At 39.3% G+C, this 19,599-nt stretch overlaps 2 protein-coding genes across 5 annotated transcripts in view; one reads left to right on the top strand and one right to left on the bottom strand.

Moving 5' to 3' along the window:
• The window catches only part of LOC135586660 (uncharacterized), a 43,200-nt gene extending 33,518 nt beyond the window's left edge, over nt 1-9,682 (bottom strand). For 2 of the 4 annotated variants that reach the window (XM_065084484.1, XM_065084486.1), the window contains exons 1-6: nt 9,416-9,682; nt 6,807-6,887; nt 5,185-5,281; nt 5,000-5,084; nt 4,865-4,914; nt 4,720-4,788 (exon numbers count right to left, since the gene is read on the bottom strand). In XM_065084484.1, coding sequence (XP_064940556.1) covers nt 4,720-4,788; nt 4,865-4,914; nt 5,000-5,084; nt 5,185-5,281; nt 6,807-6,887; nt 9,416-9,457 — 424 coding nt within the window. In that variant the 5' untranslated portion in view covers nt 9,458-9,682. The remainder of the gene's footprint in view (nt 1-4,719; nt 4,789-4,864; nt 4,915-4,999; nt 5,085-5,184; nt 5,282-6,806; nt 6,888-9,415) is intronic. The other 2 variants (XM_065084485.1, XM_065084487.1) reach the window with 2 other exon arrangements.
• A 1,928-nt stretch (nt 9,683-11,610) lies between these two features.
• On the top strand, nt 11,611-19,158 carry LOC103999566 (dual specificity protein phosphatase PHS1-like). The gene is made up of 10 exons (XM_018818306.2): nt 11,611-12,189; nt 12,396-12,562; nt 13,115-13,334; nt 14,158-14,334; nt 14,421-14,581; nt 14,664-15,747; nt 16,809-16,955; nt 17,016-17,243; nt 18,276-18,433; nt 18,511-19,158. The coding sequence occupies exons 1-10, from the start codon at nt 12,151-12,153 to the stop codon at nt 18,878-18,880; spliced, it is 2,751 nt and encodes a 916-aa protein (XP_018673851.2). The 5' UTR covers nt 11,611-12,150; the 3' UTR covers nt 18,881-19,158.
• The last annotated feature ends 441 nt before the right edge of the window (nt 19,159-19,599 follow it).

Genomic DNA, 19,599 nt, shown 5'->3' with positions numbered 1-19,599 from the left:
TGTACCAAGCAATAACGATCGAAATTTCAACCGTGACTAATCTGTACCGAGCAATACATGTCAATTTCATAACATGACCAACAACACTGTAAATATGAACAAAAAAATTACAATAAAAGCAAAACCCTAGCTCGAGCTGGAAATGAAATCAAAAGTCGAGCCGTTTATTCAAGAGAAACAACGACAAGAACGATTTCAAGCACAATCAAGGGATCAGAGAACTATTTATGTTTCAGAATAAGGCGACGGACCTCGAGAGCAAGGAAGGGAGGGAGGCGAGGCGAGGGTAGAGGGGTGATCCCCAAACGAAGAGTGCAACAACAAGGGTTTCACTGGTGTGCATCGTCGAGGTTTCGAAAAGGCGGCAGGTGCAGCAAAGTGGGGAGGGTCGACCCAACAATTACTTATGGACAAAAAATACGAACCAAACCACATGGACTCATCAAACCGTGCATGTCGATAAGTGGTCATGTTACAAAATATATTTGCGGTATGCCCTAGCGTACCGCTCCGTATGCTAGTACCATACCATATCAAACAAAGCTCGATACACCGATTCGGTACAAGATTAAAAACCTTGACTAGGAGAACACACTTTAACATGGTGCTCACTTAGATAAACAACAAAGAAGTTGACCAAGAATATAATGTCTTTCAACCAGGGTTTTGAATATTGGTCTATATCATCGTATCGAGCTCTGCTCAATACGGTACATACCAGTATATACACCGGCGCTAGGGCGTACAGATGGTACACCCTAATACCTTCACCTACCATGCCAAGGCATACTGATCAGTATGCCTCGGTAACGGTCGAAATCCGAGGCGATACCGATCGATACACCTCAGTACCGATCAAAACACTAGTACTGCCCGGTAGATGACGGTCCGTGTACTGGTATCCTCTCGGACCGGTACGTACCTCCCGTACCGGGCGGTACACATCGAAATTGAGAACCCTGCTTTCAACAATCCCACATCTACAAAGATGAACTAAAACACAGAAAAGGGAAGGACAATTATTTAAAATAAATGGTCAAATTCACACAAGTAACTAAGATTCGTGTGGCTTACTAACAACTACTTATTTCTCATAGTATCAACTAATGTGATGGAATACAATTAAGCCACTCAACCATGATAAAGTGCTTAGCTAGATTACTGATGAGAAATGGAATATACCGAAAACAATGTTGACAAAACACATTCTTAAGAACATTCTATTATGTTGTTGTCTCAATCACCCAAAAAATGCTTTCTTTGTTAAGCTATCTTCTCAAGCATCTTGGAAGACTTTTGAAATGCAGATTACTCAATTTAAAATTCAATCTTGCTCCATTTGCATCTCACTTAGAATGCTTTCTTTAGGTTTATCTATTATATAACCATAAATGTTGCAAACCATGTGCTTCACAAGTTAATGTCAGAAGTGTACCAGTTGCATGACCTTCAAAATGGCAAAAATGTTAACAATACCAAACTGTTGGTGCAAGTCTGCACACTAAATGGCACAAACACGTCACATCAAGGACTAAGTTTTGACCACCATCAATTAGTTCAACGCAATTTCTAGTTGATCATATCATTCCCAATGGTATTCAACCAGTTATAGAAACACAATCGCATGAACCTAATCAACCGACTAGGCAAAATTCTGATGCTAAATCCAATGGCTTGCCATACCCTATCTAGTGAAGCTTACCAAGAACAAACCCAAGCCCTAAACCACATTTCAAGGCCCATTTTAGTCGAATTCAATACAAGTTTCCAGCCAAAAAAGAAATTTAAGCTATTTCTAAGGATTTTGACTGAAATGTTGATCAGCAAGCAGATTTGACCAGAAACTAGTATGTAGATGGTAGACATTGTAAACCTTGACTTGGAGATTGATGGACTATGATAGTCTATGAACACTATGCCATAACAGGTTCCATGCCACAGTAAGTACATACCAACACAGTCTGGCCCAGGCATAGAGTGTCAATAGGCACATACCTTCTTGGCATATTTCAAACATATAGTTTATGTTGGAAAATAGATATCATCAATTTATACTAGGTCTCAAACTTGAGCCTGACTCAAGCCCTACCTGAGTGCAAGTTATCAATTTAAGAAGTTCAGGTTGGACATTTCTCGAGATGGGTTTGTCATTGATTGATAAAGTCCAATCCATTGGCTTAGGATTCGTCTGAGGTGTTGGGCAACTCTACCTGATGCCAACTTAATATACATCATATACAGTTTAATTAGAATAATATGACAATAAAATATCACACAATCATTCCATCACATTCATTCTTAACAAATCCCAAACCCAATTAAAACCTAGTGCCACATCATTGTGCGCAAACAACTTATTTCCACTTCCCTCTGCTTGCTTGAACATCTGCTTGCCACGCCCAAATGCCGCTAGTGATGCCATGCTTCTGCAGCAATCCATTTATACCTGCCAGATCAAACCACTTGGCTACCCAACCACCTTCAATGAACACAGCATCAAAATTGCTTCCACTCTTGTCTTGGAAGGTTCTGCTCTAGAACATTTTACATTTTATTTTTTTGGTTCTTTTTTCTGTGCAGCCCTGACTATGAAGTAATCAATTTGTGAAAAATTTATTTCTTTAAATCGATTGTTTGTTTAAAGAATCTATTCTGTTTTAAAAACTTAAGTCTAGTTTTTAAGTTGTCTATAACATGGCAGAACCAATGACAAACTCAACCCAACCTTGGTCAGGATCAGGGTCATGACTCCAGCTTAGAGATCAAGTTAGTTCAATTGTTGCCTGAGCATATAAATTCTCAGGTTGAACTTGGGTTTACTCGTAACCAACCAGCCCACGTGAGTTGTAGCTCTAGCTTACAAAAGGACAGGTTTTATCAAGAAAAATAACTTAGAAATGAACCATGTGCTTTGGTCAAAAAATCTCGTCAACATCCCTAATGAGCTATATGTTTGTTGACAGGGAGTTAAAACCAGCTGCAGCCAGAAGTTAGAGCTCAAAAACATTTTCATTATTTTGGACCAACATGAAATTCATCTTTGATATGTAAGCATCTCTATAATTTCTTTTTAAATTCTACTGTAAAGAGATCAGGGGTTCTGAAGAAAGAAAGAGGTCTCACAAACATAAAGTAGGTACTCAGCAAAGAAGTTTGAGATAATGCATAGAGAAAGTTAAGATTGGTCATCCAAATGATGTAACACTGAAACCCAAACTGTAATTTTTTGTGATGACATGATGTCTTGTAAACCACTTATCTAGTACCAATTACTTGCCACTTTGCATTTGACCATGCATGGATTTTTATGCCAAATAATCCCATTAAATAATAAATAAAACCAACAGGCTCAAGCTAAGTCTGAAGCAAAGCATTTTGTACTAATTGCACTGCAGCAACTAATGGCACACAAGAAATTACATGGAAGGTGCCCACAAAAATCCAGTCTTACTGGAAAACTCATTTATTAACTCTCCAGATGTGTCTAGACAATTGAACATCAGGCACTTAATTCGAGCAAACCATGCTGCTATTATATCAAAAGTTTTGGCAACAGTAACATAATGTTATGATATAGATTATAATGATCTTACAGAAAACAAATTCTCCCAATGCTAATTGTTTTTCATGTATATATTAGGGTTCTTAATTTCGATGTGTACCACCCGGTATAGGCAGTACGTACTGGTCCGAGAGGATACCAGTAAGCGGACTGCCCTCTATCGGGCGGTACTAATATTTTGACTAGTGCTAAGGCGGACTGATCGGTACCGAGGCATACCGACTGGTACCGCCCCAGCTTTCGATTGTTACCGAGGTGTACCACTCAATACGCCCTGGCGTGGTAAGTAAAGGTATTTTTAAGGTTTTAAGATGTACCATCAATACGCCCTAGCGTATCGATGGTACATAGCAGTACGTACCATACCGAGCTGAGCTTGGTACGTCGGTACAGACCGATATTCAAAACCCTAGTATATATTATAACAGATTATAAACAGATAATTTTTCTCTTTTCAAACGTGTCCAGTCTATTGATCATCAGCAAACTTCAATGATCCATGACATAGTTCGACACTAACTTCCAGCAAGCCATACTGCAATCACAATTGTTTCAAAATTTTGGCCACAGTCCAACATAACATATCCCATAAAAATTTATCAATCTCAGAAAAATAGTAACTCCCTGGGTTGATGATTAACCATACATAAAAGATTTTAAACAGCACCATGATTTTATAGCATCCCTTCTCAGATCGCTTAAGGGCATCTGCATAAGAATCTTTCCGATACCTTAACGCTCTTTGTTGTATATATGTTACACTACTCCGATAATGCATGACCCTTAAATGCTGTCTGGCTTTGTTCCTAAAAGCACCAATTTTGCCATCCTAACAAACTTCAGCTTACTAGTGGTTACAGTAATGCCAAAGGACAGACAATGAGAGCACATCTTGACATCATGTCCAAAAACCAAAACCAAAACCATAACCATATTACATGGCACATGTCCACATATTTCATGCTTTCACCATGTCCATTAAGCAATATTGTGGACATCATTACATTGTAACAGTATCTCCTCAGAGTATTGTTTGTTCCACTTAACCCATGTTTAAATAAAATTAGATTGCTTATAATGAACTACATTTTAATCAAAAGATTAAATGGATGATACAACATGAGCAGCAATCAAAGACAAAAAGTGACGAAAGCTACCATTTAAAGGCATAATAGTACTAGCTTCTAGAGCTCCCAATGCTGGACGGGAGCCAATCTCAAGACCTACTGAATCGCATACATATCATATATAAGCAAGTTGTACCATAAGGGAGTCAGGGCGAGCATATAAGAAGCTACTTGCCTGCCAGATTACTGAAGTGAAGGTTTCTCTGAACTTCAGATATTTGATCCCTGAATAAGCGATAAAAGAATTAATAGCCTATAGCATAACTTGACATCGACAGAAGTCCAGATTAATGATATAAAAGTAAATTACCATATAAATGAACATCCAGTTGCCTCTTGAAAACTCAATGCCAAATCCGTAGCCAATTTTGAATCTCTCCACGAGATTATGGTGTCTACATCAAGTTTAAAAGTTCAAAGTCATGTTAGCCACCAATTAAGGTGTACACTGGGAAAATTTTGCAAGCTCAAATAAATATGAAAAAGGCATTCTACCTTCTTGCCTTCTGTAGATTTCACTTGCTGAGATGCGATGCACAATCAAGTTTTTGTTTTCTTCTTCTTCAACAATCAAACTAAGATCCTCGGAGCCCTGAGATCACTCGTGCAATAGAATTAATGTAAGATATTAATACACGGGATGATGAACCCAAAAAAGATTACCTATATCACAAACATTCAATGGAAGCAGCAAAAAGGACAATGCATACTACAGAAAGCAGCAACAATGAGAAGGCATAGGTCTCAACTATTTACAGGATACCATGGTAAAACCATGATGTTATATATGGAACACACTTTAAACAATGATTTTTACTGTTATTTACAGTAGATAATGGTTTTGGTTACTTCTTTATTTTTGTTAAAACCAATAATATGAGGTCATATGGCCAATAAAACATGAAACAATGATTATATTATACCATGGTTCGTCTTACCGGTCTTTACCAGTGTACCAATCAATTATCGATACGGTATGTACCAAACTATACCGAGCCATACCGAGTATACCGACATATGATACATGAAGGCGTATTGACGTACCGCCTATACCGATTCCCTGTTGGACCGGTATGTACCACCCATACCGAGCGGTATGCCGCGGTACAACGAACCTTGGATTATACAATAATGAAACAGATAGGATCAGCCATGAACCACATTGTTCCAAAAACAAACTACAGTTAGGAAGAGCTTAATTGACATGCGCATGGATATCACTTGTCCATTGTCACCTTATGAAAACAGCAAATATTTTTCAGTCAATACAAAAATATTTAGCACAAATATAAGTCTGGAATCAAAGTACAAAGGACAAGGCATGCAGCATATGGTTATAATTGCAGTTACAACAAAATCCATTTCCCACTCAACTCTGTACTTTCCCAGAAATCAGATCCATAAACCAATTCAAGTTTATCCCAGAACCTCTAAAACACGTGACATCTGCTCAATAAAACTAGTAACAAGATCCTAGTAACTACTGGAGATACAAAACTATCACATACACAACATATTACAAATGCAAACACTAATGAAGAAATTATCAATCAACATATTATATAAGAACTTCTGTTTACACACTGGTAACAGCGATACCCACTTAATCTAAATAATTATTATGCCAATCCAATTTTCTTCAACGTGGGGGCCGAGCGATTAATACAAGGGACCAAGCATTGATACAAGCATAATTTCCCACTTAGTTTCCATGCACATGTTTACATTCTTCAATTACTAATCATGAAAGCTCCAAATAATGGACTAGTATTTGAATCTATCAAGCAAAATCTTAATTTCTGGATACATCTGACAAAGCCAATTTCTCGCTTCTGAATCGATGCAGTGAATGACTTTTATTTTCTAACTACGAGTACAAACGCTATGCTCTCTTTTTTTAATCTATCTGTCACCCCATCAATAAAGTAGATTCCCACTTCTCATCGTCAAAGATCATTGCAGCAAGAAATAAAAACCACAAAGAAGATTCGCATACCATGATATTTAGATAAAAGATATTATAAAGGTAAATAAACAAACCAGAAATAAAGGATACATTGAAAAAAGCACATTACAACAATGTCAAGGGAAAAAAGTAGGAAAAGGTAGGGTTAAACCTCTGGATAATCAATTCTAACATGCCCAGTTCCCTGATCATCCCATTTGCCCTCATCAATCAAGCGGTATACCTTAACAAGCTGCAATTTTTTTAGACCATCAGATAACTGTACTTAATTCCTTACATCTGCAATATAAGCACACAGACTAGATTCGGGATAAATAAAGGGGCAGAATGAAGCCATGATATCAAATATACATATTTTCAGATATTGCAAAATAAGACACCAGATTTTTAAGCTCAACTAACAGAATGATGGTACAAAAATATAGTATGCTTTAAGATGAGGTTATGAGGCGAAAGATAATGGAAAGGAGTAAAATATAGTGTTGATGCACAATTTCATTCAACAAAATATAGCACATTCCCACATCTAAAAGACAAACTGTATAATAAGTACATTTAGCATCAAAAATTCTGGCACACTTATAATTTCTGATTTATTGAAGTCCTTGAAGACATAAGAACATTTTAATATAGTTAAGCTCACAATCCGACTCGAAAATCAATAACAGCAAGGGACAACACAAGTGACAACCAGTTAGAAGCTTAAAGCAAGACATCACTTGTCCTATTATATTTTTTGCAATTTGATATAACTCAACAATGGGTTTTCTCTATATGAAGGCACAATATGAAACACTGGCATCAAATAGCATCTCAATGAGAGCTATTATATCTTTTCAACCAAAATATATTTAGCCTCACATCTCATCAATACAGAGGCCAGGGACCATCAACCAATAGTTTGAGGCATTGCCTAAATTGACTACTGAGTATTAATAGCATGAGCATACATCTTAGAACCTTAAGGAAAAGGAGAATCCATGGATGCTCATGGTGCACATTTAGAACATAAAAGAATTTAGCATTTAATACCAGTGCTTTATCTTCCAGGACTAGTGTCTCAACTAAACAATGATTGTCAAGTTGTTAGCATCATAACAATACAAAAGACAACCAGTGATGCCAATGAATAACCTGTAGAAACACAATTTTGTTTGGTTACATCCTATATTTCTGATCATCTTTTTTTTAACAAACAGGCATGACTACCTTAGGTCCTATCAATTCAATCCTTAATCTATGGTTCTAACAATCAGCCGATATAGATCCAAACTGAAGTCTATTAGGGTGCTCAGATATCACTAAATGAGAAAGTCATAAAATAATAGATCAGGACAACTCGCTGAATTTTGTCTATTTGTGACACACATAAACCCTTAAATTACTTTTTTAAGGCAGGAAAACTCTCAAAAGTTAACAGATTTCCCAGCATAAATTGTTCCAGGCTCTTCTTTGCTGCATTAAAAGAAACAATTAGGATAATTAAGTTCAGAAAAAGGAGGGCATATGCTGAAAAGTTGTCAAAGCATGAAGTGAATAAAGAGAATGCACTTCAGCTCAAGATAGTAGTACCAAATATTATCGGACGCTAAGCCTCAGTATATATCTCACCCTTGCACTTGAAGATAAAATATGAATGGTCTGGATAAGAACAAATTACTCTTATAAGCTTCAAAAACTAACAGCATCAAACACATGCCTGATGTGGCATGGCTCTCATGAAACCTCCTGGTGCATTTTGTTGCAAAGTAAAGCCTAGTATGTAGTATTGACATCGCCAAACCACTTATGCAGGTGCTACTCTTGCATGAAGGTTGATGATTTGGAAATGGCTAATGGACATCTTAAACAAAAAGAGTTTGATGGCATCCTATATTGTCACAAGTTCATCTGTCTTAAGCAAAATATAAAATGATTGCAGCTTTCCTGCAATTCAGGATGCAAAGAAAAGAAAAGGAAATAAATGGCTTCTGTACTCATTATTTTGCCTGAAGAAGAAATAAATTGATTTGTTTCTCTCTCTTTGTCTTCTCTCCTCTTGTACCAGCTTCTCTGCAAACAAAGAGATCAAGAGAGTGCATATTTGATAAATAAGATGCGTTCCATTGTCACACTCCACGGTCGAATATGTTTCCTTCTTGATGGTTCATTTCTTCCACTAAAGAAGATTTGCCCACAAGTAGCACAGTTGGATGTTTTGCTGGATGTAATTTGCGTGGCTAACAATATCATTATTATTTCAGGTTCTTCCAACGCGAGCTTTGGGATAATAGTGCCAAGCAGTAGTCCACGTCCCATACACATTAGCTAGTAGACCACTCTGTTTCTCCAAGGTGAACATCACATTTCACCACAAGCTAATAAAAGTCTTGGCATGTCAATTTTTCTTAACTCCAAGGACACATCAAAAATCATAAGGTACATTCAACAGGATATAAAGCAAGAAATCACAAGCAACACACACATAAAAACACAACGGTACAGTGGAAGATTGGAATAACCAAGAGGGTCAACTAAGCTGCCAAGAAACTAGTAATCAAGGAAATTTTTCACGGAAATCAAGAGTATTAAGTACGAACAAACTAAAAGCTCGACAGACTGAAAAACCATTGACCGCAAAAATCACCCAGAGTAGTGCCAAGTAAGCCGCTCGTCAAGAACGTGCCAATAACAAGTACGAGTCTAGGGCACAAAGATTTTTTACACGAAAATCAAGCAGCATGGATCGAATTTTTTTCGGAGCCCCAGAAACGAACTTACCAGGGAATTCAAAGAACTAGAGGGTTTGCCCTGGGCGCCCATCGCCGATTCGTGACTACCGCAGCTTCTCTTGGAATCCGAACCGGGGGGGGGAGGGATGGAGGAATTCGGGCTAGGGTTTCTTAGGGATCCGGAAGGAAGAGACGAGGGGAAGAGGAGGGTCTAGATCGAGAGGTAGGAAACCCTTACCGCCATCAACGTCGCGGGTAAAGAAGCCCTTCTTCGTCTCTCCTTTCTCCGCTCGCGACTGTTGCGTGCACGAGCCGAGCCAAAGGGTCTCGATTTATAACAACAATTTGACGGTGCGATCGTGTTTATTACTTTACTCTTCGGTTAACACAGCTACTGACCGGGTCGTGCAAGACAAGGACTCTTCTCGCGAAACTCTCAAGATCAAAATCATCATATAATTAAATTAGGTGCTCTTTTACATGTCCATCCTCGCAGAGATGCGACCTAGCATATCTACCCCTCCTCCTACAAAAGAAATAGCTATTTATCGGCTCGAGCGAAATTAGAAGGCGTTGCTCAAAAGAAAACAACAGTCTATGCTTTTGACCATCGACATCACCAAGACTATTGATTCTTCCTGTTTCCACCAGAGCGAGCTCATGAGCTGCTGATTGCACGAAACGTGGCAAATTATGGTTCCGTAGGCGAGTAATTGTCAAGAAAAATAATATATATATATATATATATATCAAAGACTATCATCTCGTGTCCGCGTGTGTACGAGAATCGAAGAATCCAAATCGATCCCCCGAGTAGCGAGGGCGCCTTTTCGACTCCAACGCTGTCCAGCTTACAATTGTCATTCCCTCGCCAGATTGTCCGTAGAAGAGACAATATAGATTAAGAATTGAACACTGAGCATGGAAACGAACCTCTGTACGTCATCCAAGTCGATGCATCAGTCCATGCAAGTCTGCCTGTATGGGAATGTGGTCAGCCAACACGATATAATAATAAAAATGAGAAATTTCATGTCACTTGTTTAACGAAAAGTACGGCCACAGCAAAGCAACCACTAACCGTTGGCACTCGAACAATACCTTTTTGTCCGTGATGGGGGCGCTATCCTATCCTGATCCGCAGCACTCGTGCGATGCACGGACAATCCCAGCGCTCCCGCAGGCAAGATATATACTTGCTGATGAAGAGCCCCCACTTGCAAGAACATGTTGAACTACTCGTGCTAGCCAAATTGGTCTTCGCGCGCGCGTGTGCGTGTTCCAAGTTGAACACCCCATTCTCCACATCGATCGGGGATAACTCATCCGAAAAAACCTATAAGAATGTCATTTTCGAACATCTCTTCAGTTATGCCAATTGTGTTGGCATATAGTTGTTTATGTAAGCCTGAATTTTCTATGAATTTGGTGGTATCCTGGTAGCATTTTCACTTTCACATGCTACCAATTATTGCTCTATCATCTCTACTTCTCGAAACTGAGCTAACTTCTGGACAACGGCAAATGGGTGTTAAAAAGTAGTAGATCTGCTGGTGACACTTACTTATCAGTGATGTTTTGGATCTTTCTAAGCTGGAGGATGGGAGCCTTGAGTTAGAGATTGTGGTTTTGTCCACTGAAATTAGTATGCGTAAGCCTTTTTTTTTCTGTTTTTTTTCTTGTTATTTTCCAATGGACCTCTTCTGGATTTGTGTCTTGTCTCTACTGGTACATGGATCGTATCTTGCCTTGTTGATTTTTCTTTTTTTCTTTTTTTTTTGTGATTAGCTTTTCAATAACAATTCCCAGTTGCATCATCAGGTTCGTAAGCCTCATGGAAGGACAGATGTGGCTTGAAAGTGAAGGCATAGGGAAAGGTTGCACTGCCACATTTATGGTGAAACTTGGAATCTGTGATCAGAACAAGAATCCCAAACCATTCTGGCCCAGTAAGAGCCAACTTCCATGATGTGAAAGGGGCAGTTAGTTCCCTCTTAAGATGCGGTACCAAACAAGTGTCTGATCTCTATGAAGTCGTCTTCTTACCTGTACCATCCATTGGTTCGAATGCATTGATCGGTGAAACAAATTTTGTGATGGTTCAAGTCGATGCATCATCTTCCATCCATCCACTGCGTCGATTGCCCTATATATCTGTGACTATGGTTGACGTGTGGAGTGAGGTGGTGTAAATCTGCCACACCAAGTTGTGTAACTATACAACGACCTGTTTCAACAGCTTTACTTACCTGGTTGGGGTTTGTGATCTTTGCTGAGATACTAAGCTAAACAGTGGATTCCAAATAATGCTGGTTGTTTCGCTTTAACTTTTCTGAATCATCGCTATGATGCCAAGGCAGCGATCAGCAATCCCAATGGGGTATCAAGTCGACCGCAGAACTCACCGGTTGATGGCAGGTGGGGGATATAATAGTGCTCTGTTGGTCGGTCATCCGTCCCTTTAGCCACGGCGCCGGTGCGCAAAGTGTTGGAAGACCACTACATCATGCTCCGCCATTACTAAGCTTCGAAAGTCGTTATTTTTGGTGGATCATCGTCCGAATGGACTGAGGCATTAGCGGAAATGGGACATTCTTTCTTTCCCTCGCTTCTGGGCGACAAAAGCGGCCAACCTTCCCCTGCAATGACGTTGACCGTTGGCCTCTCCCCAACTCTCCCACCAGACGGGGAAATTTATGCGTGCGAGAAGCAGCAGCAGAACCGCAACAAGAAGACGAAGAAGACAAAGACAACGAACAGAAGACAGACTCTCGTTTCTTTGCGATGGCACACGAGGAACAACCAAAGCAGATCGACCACAAGGTACCGGCTGCCCCGTCTTTGTTCCTTGCATTTAAATATTATCGGCCTAGAGGAAGAGACGGAACCCATCGGTCGAGAGAGAAGAAGGAAAAAAGTAGACGAAAACCCACCACATCCTCTCTTCTCCTGCAACGTTTCTTTCCAAAAATGGGGATCTTTCTTCTGTTTTCATCGGCAAGATTGCTAGTAGAGATGTTTGGTTGCAGTTGCGAGACTCAGCGGAGTCTGGTATGGGGCGGGAATGCGAGGAATGGGTGGCAGTGGTCCGCCGGCGCAGCGGCAAGTGTCTGTCCTCGGGTAACCTTCGTGGATTGTCTACGCTCGAAGCTCTCCCGCCCGAGTTTCCAGTCTCGACTTCATCCCCTGGCTGCAGGTACACGGACAAGGTTTAATATGGCGGCATTTACCCTTTATTTTCAGCATTTGCAATCTCTTAGCTTTGCAGCTCATTTCTTCCTCACTCTTTGCTCGGGGAATGTTCAGATTAGTGACTTACTATGTATCGTCGCTTGACAAAAAGCTTTGATTTAAAGAATATGTTATCCAGAAGGTGTTTCTTCTCAGTATCTGAGCCCATAGAAAATAAATTGCTTGCAACTTGAGGTGCTTCTTGCTTGGAATGTAGAGTATGGAAACCATTGTTTACCGAGAAAGGGACTTTTTTTTTTTTTCTCTTCTTCAGCTGATTTGGTTTTATCATTTGATGCCACAAATTCATGCCAATTTTGCATCTCAAGCGTTCCTAATCTTTTCCGATAAAACTGCAAAAGGTTAAACCCGATTCCTAAGGTAATAACCCTTTACAACAATGGTGAATGCGTGATGGAAAATTAATGCTTTTAAATTGGTCACTCATTTGCCAGGATGTAATTCTATTATTAATTCAAAAAATATGGAATCTTTTGTATATTCTTTCCTCCTACAGGGCAGAAGTATCAGATTCAGACAAACCTAACAATTCTGCAACAAGATCGCAGCCTCCAGGCCTTGTGCCAGAAATTAGTTTGCGGGATCAGCTTGGAAATGCTGCTACTTTAGATGTTGGAGCAAGTGACATCTCCTGGGATACTCTATACTCCCTACACCACACAAAACACACAAGCAGTAACGAATATTCTGAAGATGAACTGAACAAAGCTTTGGAGGTTTGTTGTTGCAAGATCCTTGCACATTATTAGGAATTGATTACCTCTGTTCCTTTTATAAATTCTTCAAGATTGACTATTTTGATTTTGAAGTTAAAAGACTTTGTGCTATTTTTTGTTTTATATATTCATTTTTTCTGAGGATGATCTAGTTTCCTTCTTGGGCTTGGACATCGATAAAGATTCATTTTAACTAGTGAAACTACTACACGGCATTCCCATCACCAGTGATGCAAACACTATGTTTTGCCATCTCTATTGTTCCTTTGATGAGAAACAAACGTATATAGGTCAATGGCTGGTTTTCATGACACTTCACTGAGAACAATTGACCGGACATCACTAGAGGGGAAAACCTTTGTAACAGTTCCTTTTACAGAAGCTATTTTGATTTTTAGATCATATACTAGAAATGATGTCCCCGAGACATTTGATTTTCTAGAGTTGGTGATGTTAAAACATTCATAAGTGGTTTAAGAAAATTTGAACTGAAGAGTTGTAAGTTGATAATGCAAGCAAAAAGACTTGTTAGCATAAGCATTTTCTACTGAGCTGAGTTCTAATAATGGTTGCTGTCTGTGTTTACCTAGACACTATTATCTTTCTTTGATCTTGAGTATCGCACGCAAGATTCATAGTCCAATGTGTCTAACTTGTACTTTGAAATCTTATTGAAGGAGCAGTTTCTGAGAAAATTTATTGAGATGATTGTTTGTTATTTTAAATATGCCAACTTGCCACTAGCTGTCCTTCTTATTAAAATTTTATTTATTTATTTATTTCTCGTGATCTTTTTGCTTTTAATCATTGGCTGGTGATACAGGTGACAGTAAATTCTGGAGGTGTAGTCTTCTTTGCTCTGTTTAACACATGGAACGACGATGATCTTTCACCAAAACACACTGCTGCAGTCATTAAAATTGCACCCTCAAGAATGGCAACACAATCAGAACGCCTGGGTTATGAATTTGCAAAGTTGCTTGGAGTCAGGACGCCTCAAGTGTGCACCTTTTTTCTGTTGATTATCCCATCTTGATTACTCAGTTATATTACAATTTTGCTTCTTCTAATACTCTGATTCTTCAGGCGAGAGTGATCCACAACTCTAGCACAGAATGGCAAATGATCAAGGATGCTGCAGAAAAAGCACGTGATATGGCAGTTGCTAGTGGAGATGAAGTGGGTGAGGTTACATGCTCAGAGTTGTTAGAAGCACTTGAGTTGAGTCGGTGCCTTTTCCTTATGAAGTAGGCCCACTAACTCATCTCTTACTTATTAATATAGAACCACATCTTATCGAATTCTTCTTCAAATTTCTGCTTGTGGTAGTTATGTTCATGGCTCACCTCTGGCGGAAAATCCAAATGCATTTGATTCAAGAGAAGCTGCTGAAAATACTGCTGAAGCACTTGGCAGGGTCTTCGTCTTGGACCTTATACTTCGTAATGAGGATAGACTTCCCTGTCCTCAACTTGGGTGGCGTGGGAATCAAGCTAACCTCTTGTTTTCGAATAAAATGACCTCTTCAAACATGGATGCACTTGATGAAGATTATGATTCTGCCATTAGAAGATACAAACCGCGGATAGTGAAAAGTTTTAGAAAAGAGGAGAAAGGGAGACGAGCAATCTCTGTGAATGGCAGACTAGATTCTTATGGTCCTCAGATTACAGCTGAGGGCTCTGATGGTTGCATCACATTCACTACCAGATCCACATTTAATCAAGGATCAGAATGTGGAAAAAGTTCAGATTTTTGTATTGTGGCCATTGACTCAGGGGTTCCTCGCAGACCTCCTGCAGGAAAACGGGCAAGAGATCAAGAAAGTTACCCTAAGGTGGTTGAGCTTATAATCAATAACTTGGAGTTCTCTTCTAATCTACTCTACGAAGTGTCTTTTGGAAAGCTGGGAATTCCTGGACCTGAGCACACTGATGCACCAGGTGATTCTTGTTCTTGTTTGTCTGAATCTGATATGGTAACTATCGTTCATGCATTCAGAGCAGGATTTCGTAGTGCTCTTAGGGACCTGCAAGGTTTCCATATATTTCTTCTGACATTGTACCAGAAACTAGAGGGTATCTTACGGATGTTTCTGTCCATTATAAGTAAAAGTTTTAGTGAGTCAGACAAGGATGATTCTGGGGCTTCTGAGTCACCATTACAATATGCCTGGTGCAACTTCAACTCCCAATTCCCGTCATGCAAGGAACGTGGTGTACATGAGACACATGCAGATTCTAGTGATTCCGAATCTCGGAGATGTTTGCACAAATCTTTAGGGTCTCGAGAAAGCCTTGACATATCTCCTGGTTCTCGAGAGAACTGGAATTGTAGGTACTTCAAAGGAAGTGGAGAAGCTCCTCGCCTGCGGTTGACAATGAAGCTTCGTGACTTTAACAAGTTGACTAAGGTTAGAAGTGCTTTTGCGCTTGCTATATCATACTTAAGTCAATAATATCTTGAGCATGAAACTATGGTTGAAGGGCATTTGAGTTAGGCTGGTTGATATCTATAGGGGAGTGGAGACTCTAACTTATCTTAGAAGGATATCCTCCTAAAATGCTACATCGACTTGCTTGTGTAATCAGGATAGAGCCAAGATGATAGAATCTAAATAATCTACCAAGAAAACTAAGATCATATTGATCTTAAGTTCCATTAGATGAATCTACATTTTTCATGTTCATTGATAAATTAAATGCTATGGTCCTTTTGTTACACTACATAATACAAGAATTTAACAATCTTTGTCCAAACATGTGTGAATATATTTGGTATAGAATCCAAATTTAAACTACAATTTATATTGTATATACATATATATTAAAATTCTAATTAGAATCATGCCAAAGGACAATAACTGTTAACAATTATTAGCATTGTAACTCATTTGAGAATGGCCTATATAAGATCAAATTAAATTAAATTTGGCGTTAAAGATAGATCTTAGGAGAAAGAAGCTTAAATTTGGTAGCAATGTGAATGTTGTGAAAGATATGAAAGGGGTGAAGTCAGCTATTAGTAAGACCAAGGGTAGGTTTACTGCCAATTAAGAAGGCTTTGAAAGTTTTTCTGGAGCCAGACCTCTGGTAGTTCCCATTGATCGGTCCATGGCTTTTCTATAAGGAATATCTTTGTAATTCATTTACAAGGTTCTCTTTGCATAAAACATTTTCCTCCTCTTTAAATCATCCAGTTTGATAGACACTGTTTGTCTCTCTAGTACCTGACGAAGCCTATGTCATTAGAAAGGATCTTAATGATAAAACATATAGAGTACTGGACATGCTAAGAAAATATACTTGTTATGGAACACCCTGTTTCAACTTATGAAATTTTATGTATTGGAACTTTCTTGCAAGTAAGAAGTAGTATAAACTATGTCATTGGCTACTGCTTTGTTGTTTGACTCTTGAATTACCAGCATTTTGCTGCTGCCTGCAGTTTTAATTAACATACCGCCTGCCATAGGTAGATGCTGAGTTGAGCAAGGAATTGGAACAGTGGAATGAAATGCTTAGAACAGATGTGGTGAAACTGTGTGAAGAGAACAATTTTATTACAGGCTTTTTTGAGGGGAATGATAACAACATCGCTGTTGATGCTTATGAATTGAAGGTAATGTGCTTCTATGTCCATTCCAATTGACAAAATCTAAGACTGCTAGTCCTTTTCCAGGTCCGACTCGAGCACATTCTTGAGAGAATATCACTTATCTCTGATGCAGCCAGTACAGAGCGGCCCTCTCCTATTACAGATTATCTCTATATTGGTGGAGCACTGGCTGCAAAATCTATGTACACCCTTCAGCACCTGGGTATCACTCATATATTGTGCTTGTGTGCAAATGAAATCGGGCAATCAGATTCTCAAAATCCTTACCTCTTTGAGTACCAAAACTTCTCCGTAAGCAGCATTTTCTTTCTTTGTCCAATGGAACAGTAGACTACTGGGATTTTTTCTATCAAGTCTGTGGTTTTTCTGCTTTAAGGTGTCTGCTTAGATTTGCCACGGTACATACCTGCTACTCCACTACTATGCAAAAATAATGACATCATCTATCCTATTAAGATGGGTCACTTATTTTCCTTATCTCAGAAAGTTAGACCTGCTATTTATCAGGATGATTAGTACACGGAAACAATGAAGTACTACTACACAAGTACTATTTTTGCCACCTAAGATTCAGAATGCATTGAGATCTTCTGGATTTATAAATGCTCCAGTGAATTTTCCATACCATAGGTATTATGCATCAGATGTGTTTCATGATTAGTCTAGCTTCTAAGTGAACCAGTGGATCCATGACCACCACATTTGGTTTCTAGACAAATTGAGTTTTCTTTTGCCTGCCAAGTTAAATAACGGCAAGGAACTGCATGAGCAATGTCAATATCTAATTGGATATATGGTATTGGCCTCAATTCAGTCACCAATTTATTATCAAAAGCTTTTCATATTATCGTCAGAGAGTCTTGCACTAGATATTCACACAGTTAATTGTACAAGAGGTAACAGAGAAACAAGGACAATAGAGGAAAAAGATATTCTTTGTGAAAGTTAAGCTGATTTATCTGGTGAAATGTGTGTTTGTTTTTGTACCAATTTAGTCCAAAGGCTTCATGCTAGGTTAGAGTACATTAACGGATCATAATTCGCAAACTTAAGGATCAACCTCTAAAGGTGTCACCCTTTTCCTGTAACTTGAGAAGATTTTGAGTAAAAGATTCCAAGAGTTTACCTCCTGGAGATGTCGATGATTGTTAGTTTTTATAATTCTTTTGCAAAGATAACAATCTGCTGCTTGAAAATTCATAGAAAATTTCAATCCCCACCATGTTACATCCTTTTATTGCTCTCCCAAGTGAAAACTCCTTCCTCTCTGTACTAAAGTCTTTACTGAAAGAGGCAAGGCTGTCCATGGTTTTTGTGTTGCAGATAAGTGATAGTGATGATGAAGATATCAGCAACCTCTTTGATGAGGCTTCTGATTTCATTGATTATGTTGAACACTCGGGAGGGAAAATATTGGTCCATTGTTTTGAAGGAAAAAGTCGGAGTGCGACTGTGGTACTTGCATATCTAATGCTGCGAAAGTAAAGATCTAATGTTTCAGTTGTACATGAATTAGATACATTCAATCGGTCAGTTTTGAGTGAATTCTTTGCTCCAGGGGCCTCACTCTATCAGAAGCGTGGAGTATGCTCAGGAAGGTGCATCGCCGAGCCCAGCCAAACGATGGCTTCGCTAAGACTCTTCTGGATCTTGACATGCAACTGCATGGGAAGGCATCAATGGAATGGCAGCAACGGAAGCCGATGATGAAGGTTTGCCCCATCTGTGGGAAGGATGCAGGTCTGAGCAGCAGCTCACTCAAACTCCATCTCCAGAAGTCTCACAGAAGGTTGTCTTCTGGCAGTGTGGACAGCGCCATGAGTTTGGAGATTCAAAAGGCTTTGGAGGTACTAAAGGTCAGCCGTTGCAGCAGTATCAGCTCAACTCATCAGCAGTCCCAATCGCTCATCGATGAATTGTCTCTTTGATGCCATTGTCTCATGCATGTCCGCGAAGTAATTCAGACTATTTCTTTGCTTCAGAGTTTGGCTTTACGTCGTGTGACAACAATAAGCTGCCTGTGAAAAAGATGATCGGGTGTGCAATAGATCAGCTGAGGCCAAAAGTTTGACGTACGTCTGAGACTTTCTGTTGTATGTTTCTGTGGATTGAAGTCCAGGTGTGCCTGCCAAACATGCTAGATTCTGGAATACTACATAGGTTACCACCAAAATAAGTTTATGCCGCAGAAGGCATCTGTTGCACCTTTGCCACTTCTTTCAGAGAAGCAGTGCTCTCTTATGGCACTTGTTGAGAATAATGCTCGTTCTATTTATTGTTAGAGGTGATGGATACGAAGACTTTCAACCAATTTTATATTGGCAGTCAGTAGACTCGTGTGTGGTTTCATATCTGATAAGGCATATTTTGGTTCCCGAATGAATCATCACCGACGTCACACGTCATGTCCCAACCAATGTTAGAATCCAACGCTACACGCCATCAAAACCCCGTGATGCACGCCAAGTCGGGTTTCGTACCGAGATGTTATGAGACATGACCATCCCAAGAGCTTGGGGCGGTGCCATCTGACGCCGCTCAGGCATCCCCAAAGACGCCAGCTCATCAAAGAAGTCATCTCATCCCACAAAGGTCAGCGGCTGCACTAAACTGAGGCGCAACTAATCCTCACACGATAGTATAAAAA

Source organism: Musa acuminata, chromosome BXJ1-9 (assembly GCF_036884655.1).
Source record: "Musa acuminata AAA Group cultivar baxijiao chromosome BXJ1-9, Cavendish_Baxijiao_AAA, whole genome shotgun sequence".
Classification (NCBI taxonomy): domain Eukaryota; kingdom Viridiplantae; phylum Streptophyta; class Magnoliopsida; order Zingiberales; family Musaceae; genus Musa; species Musa acuminata.
Note: the sequence above shows the minus strand (reverse complement) of the source record. Positions and strands in the feature narration are given on the sequence as shown.

Excerpts from the sequence above, each read along its gene's own strand:
- LOC103999566 (XM_018818306.2), top strand. The coding sequence starts at position 12,151 with ATGGCACACGAGGAACAACCAAAGCAGATCGACCACAAG. Across the intron at positions 14,582-14,663 it reads CGGTGCCTTTTCCTTATGAA|TTATGTTCATGGCTCACCTC; the intron begins GTAGGCCCACTA and ends TGCTTGTGGTAG. Across the intron at positions 18,434-18,510 it reads GCATATCTAATGCTGCGAAA|GGGCCTCACTCTATCAGAAG; the intron begins GTAAAGATCTAA and ends TCTTTGCTCCAG.